Here is a 26,764-nt window from a genome sequence, read left to right as displayed (position 1 = left end):
TCCACCCATATGAATCTGGTAAACTCACAATTCATAAACAAAGCGTACAAAACACAGCATACTTGAGAAGAAATTTCATGCCAGCCTGAGCTGTATGCCTATCTATGACTTGCAGGCCAGTATATTCATTGAGATGGTAGAAATTTTAAAGTCCATTACTGTGGTTTTAGGGAGCTAGGTTTGTCTGAGCTGATATTAAGCTTCTAGTACATGATCTGTAGAGAACAGATTATTAATTCTAAGAAAAAAAGGGTGTGGAACAGGGCAGAAGAACAGGCAGCAGCAGTTTCATTTGCTAAGCTAAGGATCTGTTTTACTTGATAAAATTTTCCTTCAACTGATCTCTAATCATGCAAGACACAGTAACCTTTTTCTCCCATTACATCTTATGTTTTCATATCTTTATTGAAGACAGAGAAACCCATACAAGCCTGCTACTAATACAATAAGCAAAGAAAATTTCAAATCTATACAGCATATGATCCAAGAGATTTGTATATACAAATAAAATTAAACATGGAACCCCGTTCCCCTCCTTAGGTATCCAAACCTCCCCTCCCTAATAAGCATCCTTTGTCAACTTCCTCCCCTATAACAATGTTAGCTTAAACGCCAAAAGGCCTGTGCTTTTATGGCCTACTGCCAATCCAAACATCACTCTTTCCCAACCCCTCTCCCCCACCCCCAACTCCTTTACTTATACTGTACATAGTAACAGATGACAGTAGATAAAGGCCTGTATGTTCCAGTCAGTCTGCTCAACAAGATAAACTTAGAGCATAAGATATGATGCCATACTAAATATGCATACTTGATCTTGATTTGTTCTAGTCATTTTCAGGGTACAGACCATATAAGTATGCCTGCCACTTGCCTACTTAAATTACTGAAACTGCCATCAAAGCCCCACTCCAGTTCATCCAAATCTGTCCAGTCATGATCAAGGTACAGACATCTGCCCGGCATTGGTTTTGTTTCCCCAATTACTGGAGTTGTCATCTAAGCACTATTACTGTATTTTTTACTCCATAAGATGCACTTCCCCCCCCCCTCAAAAAAAGTGGGTGGAAATAAGGGTGCGTCTTAGAGCAAATGTAACCTTTTCTGCCCCCCCCCTTACCTTCCAAACTGTATGGAGAGTCTACCGACGTTTTCGGCGGGGCGTGCGCGAAGTAGTAGCATGCTAGCCTCCCTCGTGGGCCAAAGCGCCATTGTGGGCGCGCGGCGAGATGCGTGTTATAGGGCGGGTGGAGATAGGCCAGAAGTGTGGGGTTGGGAAGTGACATCAGTGCACCACAAGCCTAGGTCCTGCTCGGCTGAGAACGGTGGCTACTGCTTTCCTACAGCGACCAGTCGAGGACACTCTGAGCTGTGACGAGTGTGGAGGTGGCCCTGCTGGTCTCCAGCCTGGAAGGTGATCGCTTTGCCCAGGAAGCTTTCGCGTTCTTTTCTGTCGGGCCCTGCATCTTCCAGCCGCAGTAAGGAGAAATTAGGTTCTTACCTGCTAATTTTCTTTCTGTTAGCCTGTGGACTGGTAGAGTCCTTACAAAAAGGTTATATGCCTCACTGCTACCAGCAGGTGGAGACTGAGCACAGGCTAGAATCCCCCTAGCAATCCAGGCTGCCGAATAGCCAAGCAGAACCTAGGAAAGACTTCAACTGAAAACTGTGTAACACACTCCGAACAGGAGTGGAAAAATAACAAAACATGTATAAACTACTGTTGGTACATGTGTAGAACTTAATCCTAGTATATAAAACATCCCCACAGCTCACTAGCTAAGCCAGTTGAGCCATAGCCGTGGTTCTTACTTCTCCCTGGCCCTATAAAAATTCTAGAACAAGCAGAAAAAACAATAAAATCTGCACACGAGGAAAACAAAAACCCACAATCACCGCACAAAGACAGATAGGGTGGGGCACTATACCAGTCTACAGGCTAACAAAGAAAATTAGCAGGTAAGAACCTAATTTCTCCTTCTGTATCGCCTGGTAGACTAATATGGTCCTTACAAATGGGACGTACCAAAGCAGTACCCATTAAGGGTAGGACCCCTGAAAGGCCGACACCGGAACACGTTCACTGAATACCGCGTCCAGACGCGCTTGAACATCCACACGGTAGTGTCTAACAAGGAATGCAGAGAAGACCAAACTGCAGTCTTGCAAATATCTACCGAAGGGACTAGAGAAGACTCAGCCCAAGAAGCTACCTGACCCCTAGTGGAATGAGCCTTGAGAAATTCTGGAACGGGCTTCTGCTTCAGAAGATAAGCGGAAGCACTTGATCCAGCACGCAATAGTAGCCTTAGCAGCGCTATCCCCCTTATGAGGACCCGCTAGGACAAAGAGATGATCTGATTTCCTGATCTCCTGGATCCTCTGCACATAAGCGCGAAGGACCCGACAGACATCCAACTGGCGCAACTATCTCTGCTCGGAAGAGCCCTCCTGGCTACATAACACCGGGAGAACCTCAGTCTGATTGACATGAAAAGGAGAAACTACCTTTGGCAGAAAGGAAAGAACAGGCCTCAAGACAACACCTGCAGCTCAGAAACATCTAGCTGAAGTAATGGCCACCAAGAAGACCGCTTTAAGAGTGAGGTCTTTCAAAGAGCAATCGCCCAATGGTTCAAAGGGAGGGCACCCTAGAACTGATAGAACCAGATTTGGATTCCAAGAAGGAACAGAGGGTCATACAGGAGGCTTGAGCAATTTGGCTGCCCGCAAGAAGCGAATCACATCAAGCATGGCAGTCAAACGCTGACCTTTCAAAAACTCACGAAAGGCTGACAAAGCCGCAAGCTGAATCCAGAGAGAAGACCAAGCCAGTCCCCTGTCCAGGCCATCCTGCAAGAACTCTAATATGTTAGGCAGGGAAGAGTGAAGAGACCACTCCATGTGCATTACACCACTCCTCAAACAGACGCCAAACCCTCACATAAGCCCGAGAGATAGAAAGCCTCCAGGACCCCAAGAGAGTTGAAATCACTTTATCTGAATACCCTTACCTAGGTGACCCCTTGCAAGAGCCAAGCTGTAAGACAGAAGGGACCCGCATCGAACATTGGAATGGGCCCCTAAGTCAGAAGGTCATCTAAGAGAGGCAGAGGAAGAGGATCCGCCACTAGATGCCTCACCAGATTCGCGTATCACGGCCGCTTGGGCCAATCCGGAGCCACGAGACCCACAAGGCTCGGATGACTAATTATGCAGAGAAGAACTCTGCCCACTAATGGCCACGGAGGGAACACATACAACAGCTCCTCCATTGGCCATGGTTGAAACAGAGCATCTAGGCCCTCGGCCTGACCGTCTCTGCGACGACTGAAGAAGTGGGGTGTTTAGGCGTTGACACTTGTGGCCATCAGGTCCATGAGGGGCTGACCCCAAGACTGCACTATCAACTGAAAGGCCACGGGGCTGAGACATCACTCTCCGGGATCTAACACGTTACGACTTAGGAAGTCCGCTTGAACATTCTCCACTCCAGCTATGTGGTATGCTGATATTTCTTGAAGGTTTGACTCCGCCCAGACCATGAGCAGAGCCACCTCCTGTGCCACCAAAGTGCCCCTGGTGCTCCCTGATGATTGACATAGGCCACCGCTGTGGCATTGTCCGACAGAACCCTGGCTGACTTGCCCATCAGAAAGGACTGGAAGGCTAGCAACGCCAGACTGACGGCTCTGGTCTCCAAGACATTGATCGACCAAGAAGCCTCCTCTTTCTTCCTTGGAGGAAATCCTGTGCCCGAGGACACCGGGACGCCATAAGCAGGTGAATCTGAGATTGCAATTTGCTTACCCGGGCCTCCGGAAGGAAGACCATCCCCAAGGAGGTGTCAAACAGCACTCCTAGATACTCCAAGTGCTGAGAGCCTGCTCTTGGCAAGGTTGACTACCCATCCCAGCAACTACAGAAACTCCACCACCCGAGCCGTGACCTGGGTGCTCTCCTAGAACGACTTCGCTCAAATCAACCAACCAGTCATCCAGGTAGGGATGAACTAGAATACCCTCTTATCCCAGGACAAGCAGGCAGCATATTCTCAACAGGTGGGTGACGTCACTGACGGAGCCCCGCAGCGGACAGCCTCGCTTGAAGATCTTTGTAAGAGCTTACGAGTGCTGTACCGCGCATGCGTGAGTGCCTTCATAGAAACATAGAAGATGACGGCAGAAAAGGGCTACAGCCCATCAAGTCTGCCCACTCTGCTTACCCACCCCTGTCTATGCCCTAATGATCCAATTTCCTTATCTTGACCCTCGTAAGGATCCCACATGGGTATCCCATTTATTCTTAAAGTCTGGCACGCTGTCTGCCTCGATCACCTGCACTGGAAGCTTGTTCCAATGATCAACCACTCTCTCTGTGAAGAAATACTTTCTGGTGTCGCCATGAAATTTTCCGCCCCTGAGTTTGAGCGGGTGCCCTCTTGTGGCCGAGGATCCCTTGAGAAAGAAAATATCATCTTCCACTTCGATACGTCCTGTGAGGTACTTAAATGTTTCGATCATGTCTCCCCTCTCCCTACGTTCCTCGAGAGCGTAGAGCTGCAATTTGTTCAGTCTCTCTTCGTACGAGAGACCCTTGAGCCCCAAGATCATCCTGGTGGCCGTCCGCTGAACCGATTCAATTCTGCGCACATCTTTACTGTAATGTGGCCTCCAGAAATGCACACAGTACTCCAGATGAGGTCTCACCATGGCCCTGTACAACAGCATTATGACTTCAGGCTTTCAGTTGACGAAACTTCTATTGAAACAACCCAATATCTGCCTTGCCTTAGATGAAGCCTTCTCCACTTGATTAGCAGTTTTCATGTCTGCACTGATGATTATTCCTAAATCTCGTTCTGCTGAAGTCCTAGTTAAAGTTTCTCCGTTCAAAAAGTACGTCCTGCATGGATTTCCGCTTCCAAGGTGCATGACCTTACATTTCTTAGCATTGAAGCCTAGCTGCCAGGTTGAAGACCAACTTTCCAATGTAAGCAGGTCCTGCGCCATATAATTCTGTAAACTGCATTCACTTACTATATTATATAGTTTGGCGTCATCGGCGAATAGTGTTATTTTACCTTGAAGCCCTTGAGTCAGATCCCCTATGAATATGTTGAAAAGGAGTGGACCCAGGACCGAGCCCTGCGGCACTCCACTGGTCACCTCTGATGTTTTAGAGAGGGTACCATTAACCACCACCCTCTGAAGTCTGCCACTCAGCCAATCATTGACCCATGCAGTTAGTGTCTCTCCTAACCCCATCGATTCCATGGGGTTAGGAGAGACACTAACATCGATTCCATGGGGTTAGGAGAGACACTAACATCGATTCCATGGGGTTAGGAGAGACACTAACATCGATTCCATGGGGTTAGGAGAGACACTAACATCGATTCCATGGGGTTAGGAGAGACACTGTCAAAAGCTTTACTGTACCAGGTACACGACATCCAAAGACTCTCCCCAAGTCCAACTTTCTTGTTACCCAGTCAAAGAAGCTGATGAGATTGGATTGGCAGGACCTACCCTTGGTGAATCCATGCTGACTGGGATCCCGAAAATTCCCTTCATTCAAGATAGTGTCCAATTTGCTTTTAATTAGTGTTTCCATGAATTTGCACACTATTGATGCGAGACTCACCGGTCTATAATTCGCAGCCTCTACCCTGCAACCCTTTTTATGCAGAGGAACGACATTAGCTAATTTCCAGTCCAGGGGAACTTTCCCCTTACTTAGAGAGAGATTGAATAGCTCAGCCAACAGTTTCGCCAGGACATCGCTCAATTCTCTGAGCACTCTTGGGTGCAAATTGTCTGGTCCCATGGCTTTGTTCACCTTGAGTCTTGCCAGTTCACTGTAAACGTCACCTGGTGTGAACTCAAAATTCTGAAACGGGTCTTCTGTGCTTTGTGTTGCCTTCAACTGCATACCGTGTCCCGGTGCCTCACAGGTGTAGACTGAGCAGAAGTATTCATTCAGTAGTTCGGCTTTATCGGAATCTGCTTCCACGTAACTTCCGTCCGGTCTTCTAAGGCGTACTATCCTGCCTGTGTTCCTTTTTCTGTCACTAATATACCTGAAGAAGGATTTGTCCCCCTTTTTAATGTTTTTTGCCAAATTTCTTCTACTCGAAGTTTTGCCTCCCTAACTGCCATTTTGACTGTTGTAGACCTGGTCCTATATTCTACCTTTGCCTCTCTTCTCCGTGCGCTTGTAGGAGAGAAACGCTTTTTTCTTCTCCTTAATGAGGTGCGAGATCTCCGCAGTGAACCATTGGGGTTTATTGTTTCTTTGTCGTTTATTTACTGATTTTATGAAGCGGCTAGTTGCTTCATGTATGGTTGATTTCAGTGTTAACCACTTAGCTTCTACATCATCGGTCTCCGCTTGGTCCTGTAGCGTCCGATGGACGAAATCTCCCATGCGTGCGAAGTCTGTGCCCCGGAAATTGAGTACCTTTGTTTTCGTGTTTGATCTAGGGAAGCCTTTCCTAAGGTTGAACCATACTATGTTGTGGTCGCTGGAGGCTAGCGTATCTCCTACTGAGACCTCTGAGACGCTTTCCCCGTTGGTGAGTACCAGGTCGAGGATCGCCTGGGCCCTAGTGGGCTCCGTTACCATTTGTTTGAGACATGCTCCCTTTATGGAGGTTAAGAGCCTCCTGCTACCGCTGGTTGTCGCTGAAAATGAGTTCCAGTCTGCACCAGGCATATTGAAGTCCCCTAGCAGTACAGCTTCTCCTCGTAGAGTGATATTCTCTATGTCTTCAATTAATTCTGCGTCCATGTCAGGGCGCGTGTCTCCTGAGAGGTACCTCAGTTCAACATTTTCTGCAGAGCCGAGAAGTCCTATTCACTTCAGCTCTGCAGCTCTTCGTTGCCTTCTCGCAGCTTTATTTTTCTCAGTCACTGTGCCTGCGTGTCTCATCTATTTTTCTTAAAAAATAAACAAAACAACAACAACTAGTTTTCTTGTTTCTTTTTGGCCAGCGGCCTTTCGGCCTAGGCCTGGCCGCTTAACCTCGTTCTTTGTCGGCCTTTCTTTTTTCTATGTCCCGGCCTCTTACCGGTTTCAAAAAGTGTAGCCAGTGCAGAAGGGTAATTTCACTCACCGACCCTCATCGTTGGTGTATTGTTTGCCTGGGTCCCCGAACATTGTCCCGACCCTCGTTCGCACTGTGCTACCCTTCAACCTCGAGCCCTTTGCAGACACCATGCTAAAATTCTTCAACTATTTGGCACTATGGAGCAGTCGGCTTCGGGGACAGCCTCGACTTCCAAGACCTCGACACCCGTGGTTGCCTCAACCAAAGCCTCGACAACTTCGGTCTCGAAGGCCTCGACTGCAGTCCCTTCTAAGTCTTCATCTGTGGGTAAGTCTCCTATTTCTCCTTCAGGTACCCTTCCTAAGAAGCCGCCAGAGTCTCAGGCATCCCAGGCCATGCCTACGGTCCTGCCAGCCTCTTTGAGACCTCCAGCTAAGCGTGCCTCCAAACATAGGGAATACTCATCCTCGAGGTCGCCCTCTTTGGAGCGCACTGCTGCACCTTCGAGACCTAATCCTTTCGTCTCGGTGCCTATGTTTGAGGACATGTTAAAAGCCATTCTGACCACTCAGATTTCCTCGGTCATGGCTCAGCTCCTCCCGGACTCGACCCTGCTTCCTACAAGCCAGCCTGAGCCTCCTGTTGAAGCACCTCGAGGCAAGCCTCGGAAGTCTTGTCGCTTATCATCCAGTGACTCTTCGCCTCCTCCTGGGACAGTCTCCTGCACCTCGATCGAGGCATCACTCGAGGCATTCGAAGCATTTTGCTTCCAAGCGTAGTCAGGAGTCTTTTCTCAAGCAGAAGACCTCTCCTCTTCCAGATACTGAGTCTTCTATGCCTCATTTATCAAAGGCTATCGAGACTTCTTCAAAACCTAAACATAGGTCTCGCAAAGTGTTACACCGGCTGCTTCTCCTCAAAGTCCATCCAGGTCAAAAAATCCTCCATCTAGACCACTTCCGAGGGAGCCTTTTCCTCTTGTATCGACCCACTCTGTTCCTCGGACCCTGTGGACTTCACCATCGAAGCTTCTTAAGCACAAGCACTCTCTTACTCCTCCTGTCATAGGTAGTGGAGCTTCTTCGGTGACTATGCGGCTGGATTCTGAGCCTCCTTCTCAATATTCCAGAGGCTTCTCCTTCCTATTCGGTGGCTCCTAAGGGTCCTTCTACCTCGAAGTCTGCCTCATTTGCAAGATTTGTCTTTGACATGGGGAAAGCTCTTCAGCTGGATCTCCACTCTGATTCCAAGTACACTCCTGAGTACTTGGCCGACATGGAGTTACCTCATCCACCCAAGGAGACCTTGAGGCTTCCTATGATTCCTGCCTTAAAGCAAACTTTCTTCAGGAATATGGAAACCCTTTATTCCATTACCGCCATATCATCTAAGCTGGAATCCAGGTATCGCACCGTACCTTGTAAGGGGTTTGAGAATCTCAATTGTCTCACCAGTCCTTGATTGTGGAATCTTCATTAAAGAAAGCTCAACCATCTAAGGCAGGCAGGGAGGGCTGTACCATGGACAAGTTTGGCTGTAGGCTATATCAGAATTCCATGATGGCTAACAGAATTCTCAATTACAATTTCACTGCTTATTTTAATCACTTCCTCAAAATAATGCCTAAGTTTTATCCGGCTCTTGAGGAGCAGTGTTTTCCTGAATTCAAATAATTATTAGAACTTTGTCACAACTTCGACTCTTCATGCTGCAAGCCAAGTACGATGCCTTTAAGCTCTCTTCCAGAGTTTCTGCTTTTGCAGTAGCCATGAGTCGCCTCGCTTGGCTCCGCATTGTTGATAGGGATCCCAATTTGCAGGACCGTCTAGCAAACTTGCCTTGCCAGGGAAAATAACTTTTTGATGATTCCATTGAAGCTGCTACAAAGCGCCTCTCTGAACATGAGAGCTCTTTTGCTTCCTTGATTTGGCCGAAGCCTAAGATTCCTCTTGCTCGGCCATACAAGCATCCACCACGTCGTTATCCTCAAAAAACGACACCAGCTTTCTCCAGGCCTCCGCCTAGATGACCACCACAGCAACAGCGACAGCAGAAAGCTCAGACTCCTGCTGTGGCTAAACCAGCTCAGTCTTTTTGACATTCCCAGTCTGAGCATACCAGCCTCCCTCCATCAGACTTCTCTTCGGCCCATAGGTCATCTTCACTATTTTTATCACCAGTGGGAGATGATCACCTCAGATCTCTGGGTTCTCACCATCCTTCAGGAGGGATACTCACTTCATTTTCTTCAGGTGCCTCCAGATCGCCCTCCAAGAGAGTGTCCTTCCAATTTGTCGCAACTTCCCCTTCTTCTTCAGGAAGCTCAGGCTCTTCTTCGCCTTCGAGCTGTCGAGGAGGTTCCCTTGAACCAACGGGACGTGCTTTTATTCTCATTATTTTCTAGTCCCAAAAAGGACGGGGGATTTGCGACCCATTCTGGACCTCAGAGCCCTCAACAAATTTCTAGTCAAAGAAGTTTCGGATGCTTTCTTTACCAACTTTTTATTCCTTGATAAATAAGGGGGATTGGCTTTGCTCTTTGGATCTCAAAGAGGCTTACACTCATATCCTGATTCATCCAGCCTCTCGCAAATATTTAAGATTTCAGGTGAGGAATCTTCATCTACAATACAGAGTTCTTCCTTTCGGACTCGCCTCATCCCCGAGTCTTCACAAAGTGTCTGGTGGTGGTGGCTGCAGCTCTCCGTACACAGGGTCTTCAAGTTTTTCCATACCTGGACAACTGGCTCGTCAAAGCCCCCTCTCAACAAAGGGTTATTGCAGTGACCCGACAGACTATTATGTTCCTCCAATCTCTGGGGTTCGAAATCAACTTTCCAATATCCCAGTTGCACCCTTCTCAGTCTCTTCAGTTCATTGGGGCCATTCTGGACACTGTCCAGCTCAGAGCATTCATGCCTCGACCACGCCAAGATGCTCTCATTCGCCTTTGCCATCAAGTGTCATCTCACATCAATTTCAGCGAGACAAATGATGATTCTCCTTGGTCACATGGCTTCTACAGTTCATGTCACTCCTTTTGCCAGACTTCACCTTTGCATACCTCAGTGGACCCTGGCATCTCAGTGGCAACAAGCTACCGACCCACTTTCTCAACAAATTACAGTAACTCCTTTGTTAAGACACTCTCCACTGGTGGATGCTCTCTTCCAATCTTTCCAGAGGTTTGCTGTTCCACACTCTCCCTCATCAGAAGGTTCTCACAACAAACTCGTCAACCTACGCATGGGGAGCTCATCTAGACGGTCTCCGTACACAAGGCCATTGGTCTCCCGCAGACCGTCTTTGTCACATCAATCTGTTGGAACTCGAGCGATTTTCAATGCTCTCAAAGCTTTTCAACACCTTCTTCACAACAACGTAGTTCTTGTCCGGACGGACAACCAAGTCGCCATGTACTATGTCAACAAACAGGGCGGTACTGGATATCACTCCCTTTGTCAAGAAGCTCTGAAGCTGTGGGATTGGACAATCCATCAAAACATCTGTCTCAGAGCTGTATACATTCAAGGTCAGCACAACTGTCTGGCGGACAAATTGAGTCGTCTTCTGCAACCTCACGAATAGACACTCAATTCTTCACCTCTACATCAGGTGTTTGCTCAATGGGGGACCCCTCAGATAGACCTCTTTGCATCTCCCCTCAATAACAAGCTGCCTCAGTTCTGTTCCCGGATATACTCACCTCACCGCCTCGAGGCAGATGCTTTCCTCCTGGACTGGAAGGGTCAGTTTCTCTATGCTTTCCCTCCATTCCCTTTGATTCAAGACTCTTGTCAAGCTCAAGTCGGAACATGCCACCATGATTCCGAAAGCTCCTCGGTGGCCCAGTCAACCGTGTACTTCAACTCAGAGCCAGTAAGCTTCTGCTTCTACCAGATTTTCCCTCTCTGCTTACTCAGAGTCAAGGGTCCTTACTTCATCCCAATCTGCAGTCTCTACACTTAACAGCTTGGTACCTTTCAACGTAACTGACTCTCTACAATTTTCTCAATCTGTACAGGACATTTTGGTAGTTTCCAGAAAGCCGTCCACTAGGCAGTGTTACGGTCAGAAATGGACTAGATTTTCTGCTTGGTGTTCGCCAAATGGAACCAATGTCTACCTCCTTGGCTTCTGTTTTGGATTATTTACTTCACTTATCACAATCTGGCCTCCAGTCTGCATCTATCAGAGTCCATCTCAGTGCGATTGCTGCTTTCCATCAGCCTCTTGATGGGAAACCCGTCTGCACATCCTGTGATTTCCCGCTTCATGAAAGGACTTTTATGTTAATCCACCGCTCAAACCACCTCCAATGGTCTGGGATCTCAATGTCGTTTTGGCTCAATTGATAAGGCTCATCTCAAGTTTCTTACATGGAAAGTGGTGTTCCTGATTGCCCTCACGTCTGCTCGAAGAGTCAGCGAGTTACAAGCCTTAGTTGCAGATCCACCTTTCACAGTTTGCCACCATGACAAAGTGGTCCTCCGTACTCATCCCAAATTCTTGCCTAAAGTTGTCTCAGAATTTCACATTAATCAATCTATTGTTCTTCCAGTATTTTTTCCAAAGCCTCATTCTCACCCTGGAGAAGTGGCGCTCCATACTTTTGACTGTAAACGTGCCTTGGCTTTTTACTTGCCAACGCACTCAACCTCACAGAACAGCCCCACAACTTTTCATCTCCTTTGATCCAAATAAGTTGGGGCATCCTGTCTTGAAGCGAACCATATCCAACTGGATGGCTGCTTGCATTTCTTTCTGCTACGCTCAGGCTGGTCTCCTTCTGCAGGGAAGAGTCACGGGTCACAGAGTTAGAGCAATGGCGGCGTCTATAGCTTTCCTCAGATCAACTCCTATTGAAGAAATCTGCAAGGCTGCCACTTGGTCTTCGGTTCATACTTTCACCTCTCATTATTGTCTGGATACTTTCTCCAGAAGGGATGGCCATTTTGGCCAGTCTGTTTTACAAAATCTATTTTCTTAAGTTGCCAACTCTCCCTCCATCCCTTTTTTGCTAAGCTTGGAGGTCACCCACCTGCTGAGAATATGCTGCCTGCTTGTCCTGGAATAAAGCAGTTATTTACCGTAACAGTTGTTATACAGGGACAGCAGGCAGATATTCTCACAACCCACCCACCTCCCCTGGTTGGCTTCTTAGCTAGCTATCTGAATTAAGGTATCTCACAGGAGCCGCGCCCCCTGACTCGGGCGGGAAGGCACTCGCACATGCGCGGGGCAGCACTCGTAAGCTCTTACAAAGATCTTCAAGCAAGTCTGCTTGCGAGGCTGTCCGCTGCGGGACTCCGACGGTGACGTCACTCGCATGTTGAGAATATCTGCCTGCTGTCCCTGGATAACAACTGTTACGGTAAGTAACTATGCTTTTTCGCAATGCCACCACGACGACCATGTCCGCGGAGCCGTGGCCAGACCAAAGGGAAGTGCACAGAACTGATAGTGTTGCCCCAAGATCGCAAAATGCAGGAAGCGATGATGGGAGGCCCGAATAGGAATGTGCAAAGAGGCCTTGGTCAGATCTAGAGGTCAGAAACTCCCCCGGCTTAACCGCCAGAATCACAGAATGCAGAGTTTCCATGTGGAAGGCAGGTGCGTGAAGAGCCCTGTTGACCCCCTTCAAATCTAGGATGGGTCGAAAGGTTCCCTTCTTTCTTTGGCACCACAAAGTAAATAAAGTACCAACCTATGCCCCACTCTTGCAGGGGAACTGGAACCACCACATGGAGATCTAACAATCTTTGAAGGGTCTGGCGAAAGGCCTGCTGCTTCCACGCCACCTGCGAGGAAGAAGCAAAAAAATGATCTGGCAAGGAATGGGCAAACTCCAGAGCATAACCGTCCCAAATCACTGATTGGACGTGATGTCTGCCCACTTTGGATAAAAATACTTCAGCTGGGCGCCCACCGGAAACAATACGGGCGCCAGCAAGGAGTCATCGAGCAGGACGGGCGGCAGGGAACCCAGCGGGCCCCACGAAAGGACTGCATGCACTGGAAGAACCTGCTTCTAGAAAGCCCAGGTGACTGAAAAGAGACAGCCCCTCGAACAGGGCGGAAACAGCGGAAATTACGCCCATGAGCAGTGCCACCTCAAACCAGCGGCCTAGGCCTAGCCTAAGGCAAACGAGGCACTTTAGAATCAGTGAGAGTCTGAACCAACTTGTCCAGGTCCTTATCAAACAAGAAAGATCCTTTAAAAGGAAACTTTGTCAACTTAGCTTTGGATGCTGAATCCGCTGACCAAGCGCGAAGCCACAAGGTATGGTGAGCTGCCACGGAAAACGCCAACGACTTGGCAGAAGTTTGCAATAGGTCATACATGGCATCTGAAATATAAGCAGCATCTAATTCAATCTTTCCCATCTCGCGCTTAAGCAATTCCTAATCCTGTCTTAGTCAAGGACATTCTCAGCCTAGCGAAAACACATCTGAGCCACCTGCCCGCCATACATCGCTGCTTGGACCGCCACAGCTGCCACATCAAAACTCCAAGGAGGGACTCCAACTTAAACTCCTCTGGGTCCTTCAAGGCCGCACCACCCTCAACAGGCATGGTATGCCTATTAGAAATGGCCAAGACCACCGCATCCACCACAAGCGACTTCAGAGTGTCCCTATCCCCTTCAAGAATGGGATACAGGTGGGTCATGGAGTGCACAAAATGAAAGGGAGCTTCCAGTACCTACCACTGTGCAAGCATAATATCCCGAATATCCTAATGCATAGGAAAAAAGAGTGGAAAGCACAGCGGCTCCCCTTAAGCAAGGGGTCCACCGTACGCAGGGGCTCCAACATAGTGTCCTCAAAGTACAAAACTGAGGAGACCTGAAGAATTAACTCATGAAGCTCTTCCCGCTGAAATATGCGCACCACACAAATCTTCGCCAGCAGGGGGGTGCTTGAACCCCTCGTTGGTGAAATCCAACCCCTCAAGAGGATCCTGGAAATCTCCCCAAGAGTCCAGGTCCTCATCAATAACATCTTGCTTCATTGGGCAAAAATCCTCATCCCCATAGACCCTTGTGCGTTTGGTTGAGAGAGAAGTAGAGGGGAGCAAAACTGCCGCTGTGTGGGGCCGCACCAGGGAAGATGTCGTGGGCAACCCCCCCTCCCAGAACCTCCAGCTACCAGCACATAAGCTTGAGAAGTGCTAACATTAATTCAGGGGGAAAGACCCCCAGAGGTAACAAGGGATTCCCTGCCCCAGCAGCCATATCTTGGCCCATTTCCAGAACAGGGGGAAGGTCACCTGAGGTAACTGAGATGAAGGAGGAGGTTCCCGCCAAAATTGGACCTGAAACCGCCAAAATTGGAGCTCAAGCAGCCAGCCGCATCTGAAAAGCTTAGGACTTTCCCAACGCGAAAAGGGAATCCCCAGCCATTCCGGCGGCAGGGGAATCCTTTTATCCCTGACTGTCGGTGGCTGGGGAACCCTCCACATGGACGTTGGGGGAAGCCTGGGCTTCCCCGCGATCCGAAGCTGACTTGCGAGGTACATGTGGCGGGGTGCCTTGGCTGCTGACAAGGCTACCGCTACGGCCTGCGCAATGCTTACACAGGCCGGCCACAAGTATCTCGCATCTGGAGCACAATGAGCATTTTTTCCCTTTAAAAGTGCTCATTGTGCTGAAAACCACCTTAGCTGAAAGAAAAGTGCCAGTTAGATGAGAAAATACAGTAAAGACAGTTTTTAAGGGAAATGAGCCCTTTAGACTGGCATTTTTAATTTTTTTTTTTTTTTACAAAACAAACTGCACGGCTCTCAAAGCTGGAGGGCTGAACAACACCTGTACAAAAATATGGGGAGGTGGAGAAAGGTGTGGGAAGGGACCCAGCATGAGACCCGAGGTCGGATGGATCCCAAATCAGGACCCGTCCAAGCTCTATCTGGCACAAAAGGGGAACCAAGGAGTCCAAAAACAAAGTTCCCACAGCACAAGAGTGGAGCCCATCTAGTCTTACCACCTGACTGAGACAAACTGGATTGCTAGGGGGAATTCTAGCCTGATATACAAGTTTGTGCTCAGTCTCCACCTGCTGGTAGTAGTGAGGCATATAACCCATTCGTAAGTCTACCAGACGATACAGAAATGACTGTTTGGGCTCGCCCCAATTCAACTATGCTACATCCTATCTGGCTGACACAATTTCCCAGGCTGTGAGTTGTTATCACCACTGGAAGAATAGAGGTTTGAAGGACTGAGGGTGGGACAGAATTCTGAGAAGGTAATGAACTCAGAGGAGGGGGTGGTACCAAAGGGCTGAAAGAACTGGAGTCTTGGGGAGGGGAGGATGATGCTACTATTAAAGATCTTAAAGCTAAAAAATGCGGCAAAAAATTATAAGTATGGTATATCCAGTCAAATCTTTATAAATGTAAAAATAATAATTGTCTGGATGGTAATGAACTTTTTTTCTTTTCAAAAAGACGCCTCAGCCCCACCACTCCACCGCATATAATGTTTCATACCATGGGAAGCATATTGTGGTGCTTCATCATTGGCTGTCAATTTTTGAAAAAAGTTTTCATCTAAATTTTTTAAATTTTTAAATTTCTTCTCCTTTTAAACGTTATTATGTGATTTAGTTTAGCATAAAATTTGGTCTAAGTTAACATATGATTATTTCCATCTTCAGTTAACAACCAGAGTAGATCTAGTTCAGCATACATTATAATACATATGGTTTGAAGGGAGTGACTGGATTTATGGGAAGAGGTAAGTTATTGCTTTCCTGAAATTCAGAAGCCGTTTGAGGAATCTGATGTGAGGAGGCAGTTGATTCCAATAACTTGGTAAGAAGTGGGAGTAAGAATGGCATTTGGCATTCTGGAGTTGGAGGGTGCGACCAGGAGGTATTTGCAGACGTGTTTCCTCCTGGGAGTGGAGTGGTCTGTTTGGGACGTATGGAGGAAGTTTGGTCAATATGTAGCTGGGTGCCATGTTGTGTAGGTACTTGTATGTTATTACAAGGCCCTTGAAGATACGTTTGGTAATGAGTAGCCAGGGGGCTGATGATAGTATTTCTGAGATGGAGTTGTGGGTGTGGAGGTTTTTCAGGAGTCTAATTGCCGTGTTTTGTATGCGTTGGAGATTTTTTTGGAGATGCGTTGGAGATTGTATGCGCTGGAGATATTTTGCTGTCAATCCGTTGAATAGAACGTTAAAGTAGTGCATGCTGAACAGGACGAAGGCATAGAGAAGTTGGGCGAAGTGAGTTTCAAAGTAGTAACGTCTTATTTTCTGGAGCTGTTGGAGATAGTAGAATGAGGAAGAGACTACCTGAGAGATCTGACAAGAGAGTGACATTGAGAAGTATTCCAAGGCTGCGTACTTAGTGTTTTGCAGTTAGGGTAGCTTCCCACCAAAGAAAGATTCAATGTGCTACCAGAAACTGCTCTAGCACCACCCAAGTCTGAAACACCTACAAAAGTTGGCCATATGAAAGCAACATTCCTACACCTTTTTTTTTTTATAGCTCAGAGAATAAAGCCTGTGGGTGGTTCTATTACATTTAAGTTTCAACATACAATTTCTAAGCATACAATTCAGAAATTTGTTGGCTTCAGAGTACCTGAAGACATTTATGAAGAGTAATTTCAAGTTTACTCTTAGCTTTGCAAATTTTGGCTTGGGAGAAAACTTTTATTGTCCTTAGTGCAGAAATTTGAGGACATGGGACAAGTGACTGATAAGATATTAAATGTAAGATGAAGCGAAAGTAGTTTACTTAGCATCTTCTCACCACTAAAGTCAGCTATAGAAGTGGAGGAAGCAACTGCATCACAGCTTCCCAAATCAAGAACCAAACACCTTTTGAAGAAGACATTAAAACAATGAGAAAAAAGACACACAAAAAAACAAAAAACATGCACTTTTAGATTCTTACCTAGAAGGTGTGATAGGGGTTAAATCTTTACCCATAGTCTGAATGACTCTCCTTCCCCAGACCCACAGACCAATGCAGATGCCAACACCTCCATATAGAAGCAGCCAAATTGGGGTGGCAACCTTTGAAGCAACATCTCCAGTTTGATAAACCAAGTACAGAGCAACCAGAGGTCCAATGGCATTGCTGTTAAATTTAAGGAAAAGAAACATACTTCAGAAATGAAATGGGAAGATTAGGTACTTAACTTGATAACCATCTTTCTAGTAAATAGGCACTTCATTCTTGAACTTGTCGGTTGTGTACCTCTGATCACAAGATCTGGTGTAGAGAGCCTCATTTACATTTTTATGCTCTGCCTCCCTTCACTCTGGGCTGTCCTGTAATTCCTTACTGTTAGATGACATGGATACCCGTTCCTGTGGTTAACCACGGCAAATTGTAATAACGTGGAAAAATTTGGTCCGTTTACCATTGGTGCAGAAGCAAGGCTTTTCACTGCCCCCCAGTAAAAAGCCTTGTTCTCATCACCGTGGAAAAAATATGCTTGCCGCATGTCAACCTGACCCTTCTATGCCTCCCTCCCCACCTCCCCTCCCACACCATGCTATCATACTCTAGAACTAGAGTGCATGCTATGGAATCTTCAACGGAAGGATGGACTTGGCCGAAGAAAGACCCAGGAGCAAGCTGACCCGACACCTCTATGCCTACTTCCCCCTCTTGCTCTATGCTTTCAGTATCTTAGGACTGGAGCTTCAGCAGCCAAAGAAAACTTTGCAAACCTACTCTGGGGCCTTCCTTCAACTGAGTCCCTACATCAAAAGGAGGGATTCAGCCAAAGGAAGGCGCCTGGAGCAGGCCTGCAAAGTTTTTTCTTCAGTCACTGAAGCTCCAATCCTAAGGTACTGATAGCGCAAGGCAGGAGGTGAGGTGGGGAGGAAAGCATAGAGGGGTTGGACCGACCTGACCCATGGGTAAGGGAGTTGCAGTTTTTTGGGGGAGGGGTTTTGGGGGGATTGCTTTTTTTTTTTTTTTTATCCATGAGGAAAGGTTTGCTGTGGCTGCTGGACCTGTGAAAGGGGTGCTGCTGCATCCTTGGGGGGAAGGGGGTGCCCAACTGGTGGCTTGCTCCACAGCTGAAGCTGAAGGGAGAGGCGATGCATGTGGTCTGGGGATTAGGGGTAAGAGAGGTGCTGGACTCATGTGGGATGGGAAGTGGAGCTGGAGGGAAGGGAGAGGTGCCGGACCTGCACCTGCGAGCTGGAAAGGAGAGAGATATTGGACTCCTGGGAGAGGGGCTTGAGGGAAGGGAGAGAGGTGCTGAACCTGCAGAGAAAAGAAGAGAAGATAATAGAAAGAGATGCTGAACCAAGTGAATGAAGGAAGAGGAAATGAAATATTGAACATAGCAGAGTGAGGGAGGAAAAAGAGAGCAAGAGACATTGGTGTAAGAGGGGAGAAGCTTGACACATGGAGATATATGAAAAGAGGAGATGGTAGGCATGGATGGGAGCATAGGAACAGGGACACAAAGTGGAATGCTGCGTGGTGGTGCTATATGGACATAAAGTGGCAATGCTAGACATGAGTGTACATATATGGACACAGAGAAGATGGCTAGACACAGGGACAGGGCATAGGGATATAGAGGAGTGATACTGAACACAGGGGGAGGGCAAGGAATACAGAATGGTGATAATGAAGGCATGGAGATGGATACAGGGGAAATATTAGAAAGGGAAGTATAGGACAGAGAAGGGAGATGCTGAACATGGGGAAAAATAAATACATAGATGGATGGTGAGCATGGAAAAGAAAAAATATGAAATGGGTCAAACCCTGGTGAGTTAAGAGAAAAGAAAACAGAAACCAGAGCCTAATGTAATGTAATGTAATGTAATTTATTTCTTATATACCGCTAAACTCCGTTAGGATTCTAAGCGGTTTACAGAAAATAGACAATAAAAATAAGATAAATAAATAAAGAATAGGTACTTTGAAATTCCCTAAGACCAACATGTTTTGAAATGTGTATCCTGCCACAGCTGGTATTAGACATAACTGGGAACCACAAAGCCCATTACCAGGTTGTGCCATCTTCAGCTTCTAGCAGGCTTAGGGCTCTCTCTCTGGCCAGGGGGCAGTTGCCCTAGTTGCACTCCCTTAATTATTCCTGCCATGTATGATCTTTGTTTTGCACAATATAGGAGGAAATGGATCTTTCTATTTCTTTGGTGTTTACTACATGGCAAGGTGTGGCTTCTTGGGATTTTTGTTTAATTTACTGTACATTTATAATTTATGATCAGCTATTAGGGATTTGGCATTTGTGTTGTGTGTATGTGCAGCCAAGGTATTCTTTAGCATGATTTTTCTATGTAGCATTCTGTAGTAATTTGGCTTGGTCAGTTTTCTCGATAGTTGAGGAGATATTTGTGAGAGGGCTGGGGAGAGAGGGTTTATTGATCCTTGTTCTACATTATGTGTGATTTATAAAATGACAGTTGTATAGACCAGTGTTTTTCAACTGCTGTTCCGCGGCACACTAGTGTGCCGCGAGATGTTGCCTGGTGTGCCGTACGGTCAGGGCCGCCATCAGGGCAGTCATCAGGGCAGTACCACCAGTCCTGCATTCAGGGGCCCGGAGCTAACAGGGGGCCCGGGCTCCCCCAGGGTCCTAGGCCACAGTCTAGGGAGAGGGGCGGTCCACGTGGACAGGAGAGAGCTGGACGGGGGACCCGCGGAGTTCAATACATCTCGAGCCGTGAGGCTCGTCTTCTGTTCCTGCCTGCCCTGCAGCTAACATATAGCCGATCGCAAGCGTTCCCCGATGTCAGCGCTGACGTCGGAGGGAGGGCTTAAGCAAAGCCTGCCCTCCGACGTCAGCGCTGACGTCGGAGAATACTTCCGTTCGGCTATTTGTGCGCGGCAGGGCAGGCAGGAAGCGGCTTGAGCTTCGTTTTGCTGAGAAAGTTGCAAAGATGGGCTGGGAGGCAAACACGGAACACAAAAGGGGGAGGGAGTGCGTTTTGGACACAAGGCATGAACTTGGGAGAGAGGAAGGGAGGGAAAGAGATGCTGAGGTGGGGGAGGGAATGAGTGTTTGGACACAGAAGGCATGGACTTTGGAAGGGAGGGAAAGAGATGGTTGTGTACACGGGGAGTAGAAGAAAGGAGAATTTTTGGTCATAGGGAGGGAGTGAGGTACAGATAGTGGCATACCAGGGTGGGGGGGCGGTCTGCCCCACCCCGGGTTTACGTCCCAAGGGGGTGCACAGCTGGCCACCCTCCAGTGTTGTCCCTAGGCCGGCAAACTGCGGCTCTTTAGCCACTTGAGTGCCACCGCCGCCATCGGGGACAGGCCGGCGCCAAGTTCTCCCTGCTTTTCCCTGTGGGGCCGGCCAACTCTCGCCACTCGCGTCAATTCTGACGTCGGAGAGGACGTTCTGGGCCAGCCAATCGCTGCTTGGCTGGCCTAGAACGTCCTCTCCGACGTTAGAATTGACGACGGGTGGCGAGAGTTGGTCGGCCCCGCGGGGAAGAGAAGCAGGGAGAACTTGGCGCCGGCCTGTTCCCGATGGCGGCGGTGGCACTCAAGTGAATTACTTTATATATAGTCAATATAGGCACAGAGTTAAATTTTTTAACATTTTCTAATGGTGGTGTGCCTCGTGATTTTTTTCATGAAACAAGTGTGCCTTTGCCCAAAAAAGGTTGAAAAACACTGGTATAGACTATTGTTTCTTTCTATATTTTAATAAAATAATTTCAAAATAAAATCACAACTATTTGAGGTTTGTGTAGATGGGATCAGGCAGTTTGCAGGGATGGGGACAAATTTTCCCCCGTCATTCTCTATTCCTCAGTCCGTATCAAAGCAGATGGTCAGTTCTTTAGAAGAAACATAACAGGGAGGGGTATGGGGACTCTCCCCAAGAAACAAGATTGTTCTGCTCATATCAAAACTTACACAAAATAATCATGAACCATTTAAAACATATGAGGTGGAACGAGCAAGTCATCTACCTGAGTGCAATCTGCACTACCAGTTTTGGAGTTTTGACACATACTCCCCTAGTCTCTTCAAAAGAGAAGTTGTCCCCTATCCTTGACTTTGCTGGATAGAGAAAAGAAACAAGATATCCAGTAATACTGACATGCCCGAGACAGCAAGCATGGCTAATGAACATCTGACAGGGTGTGCTTCAAGAACAATGTGTCTATTTACTAGAAAGAAGATTATCAAGTTAAGTACCTAATCTTCCCTTCTAGTGCAATAGGCATATTCTTGAACTTGTGGGATGTACATCCATCCTATAAAACCTTGTGAAAGTATGGAGGGAGGACCATACTTTCACAAATTCTTCAAATTTCTTCTACAAATTTCTTCAGGGTAAACTGCTCTAGATTCCACCCAGGAGGATGCTACACTCTTAGTGGAATGTGCATTTAAGGATACAGGAAGCCATCTAGAAATGGTCGCTTTTGAAGCTGGCCAGCCCCGGTGCCCAATACCTGCCAGCACAAAAAGATGATCCGACAGTCGAAACTCATTCGTCACTTCCAGATAATGAAGCAACCCACTGCGAACTTCCAGCAATTTCAGAATTTGTCCCTCTTTTTGGACTCCAAGAGCATGAAAGCAGGCAACCATACTTCCTGGTTGATGTGAAAACTGGAGACTACTTTCGGCAAGGAAGGGGATTGTGTTTGCAGCAATATCCCAGTCTCCAAAAATCTAAGAAAAGGTTCTCTGCAGGACAAAACCCTTAGTTCAGACACTTGACATGCTGATGTGACCGCCACTAAAAATGCTGTTTTAACTTGTCAGGTCCATCAGTGACACCTTCTCAAAAGATTCATGCGAATTATGGAGCTCTAGTGAGAGCCTGCAGAACGAAAGTAAGACTGCACATTGGAAAATGTTGACAAGGATGCAAACAATGTTCCCTTCAAAAATCTGGACACATCTGAGTGAGACGCCTATGTCCTTTTATTAGTCTGGAATCTGAATCATGAGAGACCTGCTATCTGTACTTTGAGGGAGCCAACCACTAGGCATTTTTCAAGCCCTTCTTGAAGGAATAGTAGAACCAAAGAAATCAGTGCCGTGACTGGGTTCTCATTCTTCTGTGCACACCAGAACTGGAAGAATTTATAGGTCTTCACATAGGTGGCCAATGTTGTCTGCTTCTTGTACTTTAGGAGAGTGGCAATCAACACTTCCAAATAGCCTTGGTGCTCTAAGGCTGAGCACTCAAGAGCCGTGCCATGAGACCAAAGTGCTCCAGTGCCTCCAGGATGACAGGGTAGTCTTGAGACCCTGGACCCTCTTTAAATGGATCAGATCTGTATACCACGGATGTTTCAGCCAGTCTGGTGCGACAAGAACTACCAGCCCTGGATGCGACATTATTCTTTGCAGGACACTGCCTATCATGGGCCAGGGAAGGAACACATACAGAGCCTTGCCTGTGGTCATGGCTGCAAAGGGGGTCCAGGCCAGCACATAATGACTCATATCAACCATTATGTTGGCTACTGATGCCCCCAATGACGCACAATGCTGTCCTGAGACCGCACCCATTCTCCGGGATCCAAAGTCTGTCAGCTGAGAAAATCCGCTTGCACATTGTCCACTCCTGATACATGTCCTGCTAAAAGAGCTAAAGCAATGTTACTTACCGTAACAGTTGTTATCCAGGGACAGCAGGCAGCTATTCTCACTAGTGGGTGATGTCATTCGACAGAGCCCCGATACGGACGTCTCACAAGCATGTCTTGCTTGAAGAAACTCAGAAGTTTCGAGATGCCCGCACCGCGCATGCGCCAGTGCCTTCCCGCCCGATGATCCGGGCGTGTCTCCTCAGTTCAGGTAGCCAGCAGAGAAGCCAACCCAGGGGAGGTGGTGGGTGGGACGTGAGAATAGCTGCCTGCTGTCCCTGGATAACAACTTGTTACAGTAAGTAACATTGCTTTATCCCAGGACAAGCAGGCAGGTATTCTCACTAGTGGGTGACCTCCAAGCTAACCTCAATGGGATGGTGGGAGAGTTGGCAACTTAGGAGAATAAATTTTGTAACACTGTTTGGCCAAACTGTCCATCCCTTCTGGAGAAAGTATCCAGACAATAATGAGAGGTGAATGTATGAACCGAGGACCAAGTGGCAGCCTTACAAATCTCCTCAATCTGTGTCGACCTGAGGAAGGCTACAGAGGCTGCCATTGCTCTGACCTTATGGGCTGTGACCTTACAGGGAAGGGGTAACCCAGCCTGGGCATAGCAGAAAGAGATACAAGCCGCCATCCAGTTGGAGATGGTGCGCTTCGAGACAGGTCGTCCCAACTTGTTTGGATCAAAGGAGACGAACAGTTGAGGAGCAATTCTGTGTGGCTTGGTGCGATCCAGGTAGAAAGTCAAAGCACGTTTACAGTCCAGAGTGTGCAGAGCTGATTCTCCAGGATGAGAATGAGGCTTTGGAAAAAACACTGGAAGTACAATGGATTGGTTGAGATGAAATTCAGAGACCACATTAGGCAGGAACTTTGGATGAGTGCGGAGGACCACCTTGTCATGATGGAAGACTGTGAAAGGTGGGTCCGCCACCAAGGCCTGAAGCTCACTGACCCTGCGAGCAGATGTGAGCGCCACCAGAAAAACCACTTTCCAAGTGAGAAACTTTAGAGGAGCCTTGTTGAGAGGCTCAAAAGGAGGTTTCATAAGTCGAGAAAGGACAACATTGAGATCCCAAACCACTGGAGGAGGTTTGAGAGGAGGATTGACATGAAAAAGTCCTTTCATAAATCTGGAAACCACAGGATGAGCAGAGAGAGGTTTCCCTTGTAGAGGCTGATGGAAAGCCGCAATAGCACTCAGGTGGACTCGTATAGATGTCGACTTGAGACCAGACTGAGACAGGCGTAGAAGATAGTCCAATACAGAGGATAGGGAGGCTCGCTGAGGCTCCTTAGAATTGGAAACACACCATGAAGAAAATCTAGTCCATTTTTGGGAGTAGCATTGACGAGTAGCAGGCTTCTTGGAAGCCTTCAAGACATCCCTCACCGCCTGGGAAAACTGGTGAGGAGTTCCGTTGAGAGGAACCAAGCTGTCAGATGGAGAGACTGCAGATTGGGATGAAGCAGAGATCCCTGATGCTGAGTAAGCAGTGAAGGAAACACTGGAAGAAGGAATGGCTCCCTGCTGCTGAGTTGAAGTAGAAGGGAGAACCAAGGCTATCTGGGCCACCGAGGAGCGATCAGAATCATGGTGGCATGGTCGGACTTCAGCTTGACCAGAGTCTTTTGAATGAGAGGAAAGGGAGGAAACGCATACAGAAAGCGATTCCCCCAATCCAGCAGAAAGGCATCTGCCTCGAGACGATGAGGAGTGTAGATCCTGGAGCAGAATTGAGGCAGCTTGAAGTTGTGGGGAGCCGCAAAGAGGTCTATCTGAGGCGTCCCCCACTGTGCAAATATCTGATGAAGGGGCTCGGAATGGAGTGTCCATTCGTGAGGCTGGAGAAGACGACTCAGGTTGTCCGCCAAGACATTGCCTTTCCCCTGAATGTGGACAGCTTTGAGGAAGACATTGTGGCGAACCGCCCAATCCCAGACTCTGAGAGCTTCCTGGCAGAGGGAGGCCGAGCCCGTGCCCCCCTGCTTGTTGACATAGTACATGGCGACTTGGTTGTCTGTGCGAATGAGGACCACCATGTCGTGAAGCAGATGTTGAAAAGCTTGAAGAGCATAGAAGATGGCTCTGAGCTCCAGAAGATTGATCTGATGGAGGCGGTCCGCACTGGTCCAGAATCCCTGAGTGCGAAGCCCATCCAGATGCGCTCCCCAGGCATAGGTCGAAGAATCGGTCGTGAGAACCTTCTGGTGGGGAGGAGAATGAAAAAGCAAACCTATGGATAGATTCGAAGAGGTCATCCACCAAATAGAGACTGCCGAAGAGCAGGAATGACGATGACGTGTCGAGTCAACAGATCCGACACCTGAGTCCACTGAGATGCCAGAGTCCACTGAGATGCCAGGGTCCACTGAGGAATTCTGAGATGGAATCTGGCCAACGGCGTCACATGAACTGTAGAGGCCATGTGTCCCAGGAGGACCATCATGTGTCTCGCCGAGATGGACTGGCGAGAAGATACAGACTGGCAGAGATGAAGAAGAGTCTCCATGCGCTGAGGAGGGAGGAATGCTCTGAGACGTATGGTATCCAGGACCGCCCCGATGAAGGGGAGCAACTGTGTAGGCTGTAGATGAGACTTGGGAAAGTTGATCTCGAAACCCAAACCCTGCAGGAACAGAATCGTGGACAAGGTCGCCGAGATCACCGCCGAGGCCGAGGGAGCCTTGATGAGCCAGTCGTCGAGGTAGGGAAATACCTGAAGACCCTGGTTCCGGAGAGCCACAGCCACCACCACCAGACACTTCGTGAAGACCCTGGGAGACGAGGACAGACCGAATGGAAGCACTCGATACTGCAGGTGCAAATGTCCCACCCGAAATCTGAGGAATTTGCGAGAGGCCGGATGAATGGGAATGCGAGTGTAGGCCTCCTTGAGATCCAGAGAGCATAACCAGTTGTTCTGCTCGAGGAGGGGGTAGAGAGAAGCGAGGGTCAGCATGCGAAACCTCTCTTTGACTAGGAATTTGTTGAGGACCCTGAGATCCAAAATGGGTCGCAGGTCGCCCGTCTTCTTCGGAACAAGGAAGTACCGGAAGTAAAACCCCTGGTTCTGTTGGTCCGCCGGGACCGGCTCGACGGCCCGAAGTGGAGCAAAGCCTGAGCTTCCTGAAGAAGAAGGGCGGACTGGGTCAAGTTGGAAGGATACTCTCTTGGAGGGTGGTCTGGAGGGACCCGCTGGAATTGAAGAGAGTACCCCTCCCTGACGATAGTGAGGACCCAGAGGTCGGTGGTTATGGCCTCCCAGCGATGATAAAAATGATGGAGGCGCCCTCCGATGGGAAAAACAGGGAGAGGCAGAACGAGGCTGGTTATGCCCTCGACGAGACAGTCAAAAAGGCTGAGGAGCCTTAGGGACAGCAGCCGGCTGAGACACTTGCTGTCCTTTCTGAGGAGGCTGCCGCTTCGCAGGTTGCCTCGCAGGTGGAGCTTGACTCGGCTGATAACGCCGCTGATAGATCAACGGCGGTCGAGAGGGTCGAGACTGTTGAGGCTTAGGCTTCGGCCTAAGGATGGACTGGAAGGACTTTTCATGATCAGACAATTTCTTCTTGACTGTCTCGATGGATTCGTCAAAAAGATCCGCCCCAGCACACGGGACGTTTGCCAGGCGGTCCTGAAGATTCGGGTCCATGTCAATGGTCCGCAACCAGGCCAAACGGCGAATTGCCACAGAGCAGGCCGCTGCTCGGGCCGAGAGCTCGAAAGCATCATAGGCAGACTGCATTAACTGAAGACGAAGCTGGGACAGCAAAGCAACCACCTCCTCAAACTCAAACCGAGCTTGGGACTCGATGTAGGGCGTGAATTTCCGAAGCACAGGCAGAAAAAATTCCAAGTAAGTGGCAAAGTGGAAATTGTAATTCAGGACTCGGGACGCCATCATAGAATTCTGATAGATGCGTCGTCCAAACTTATCCATGGTCCTGCCCTCGCGGCCCGGAGGCACCGAAGCATACACCTGGCCAGGATGAGACCGCTTGAGCGAGGATTCGACCAGGGACTGATGAGAAAGCCGAGGTCCCTTGAAGCCCTTATGATGCACCGTGCGGTATCGAGCATCCAATTTTCCAGGGACCGCAGGAATAGAGTATGGAGACTCA

General features: G+C 48.3%; 1 protein-coding gene across 3 annotated transcripts in view; it reads right to left on the bottom strand.

Moving 5' to 3' along the window:
- SLC20A1 (solute carrier family 20 member 1) overlaps window positions 1-26,764 on the bottom strand; it is a 140,606-nt gene that overhangs the window by 10,398 nt on the left and 103,444 nt on the right. For all 3 annotated transcript variants that reach the window (XM_033949292.1, XM_033949293.1, XM_033949291.1), the window contains one exon: window positions 16,964-17,149. In XM_033949292.1, coding sequence (XP_033805183.1) covers window positions 16,964-17,149 — 186 coding nt within the window. The remainder of the gene's footprint in view (window positions 1-16,963; window positions 17,150-26,764) is intronic.

Source organism: Geotrypetes seraphini, chromosome 6 (genome assembly GCF_902459505.1).
Source record: "Geotrypetes seraphini chromosome 6, aGeoSer1.1, whole genome shotgun sequence".
Classification (NCBI taxonomy): Eukaryota; Metazoa; Chordata; class Amphibia; order Gymnophiona; family Dermophiidae; genus Geotrypetes; species Geotrypetes seraphini.
Note: the sequence above shows the minus strand (reverse complement) of the source record. Positions and strands in the feature narration are given on the sequence as shown.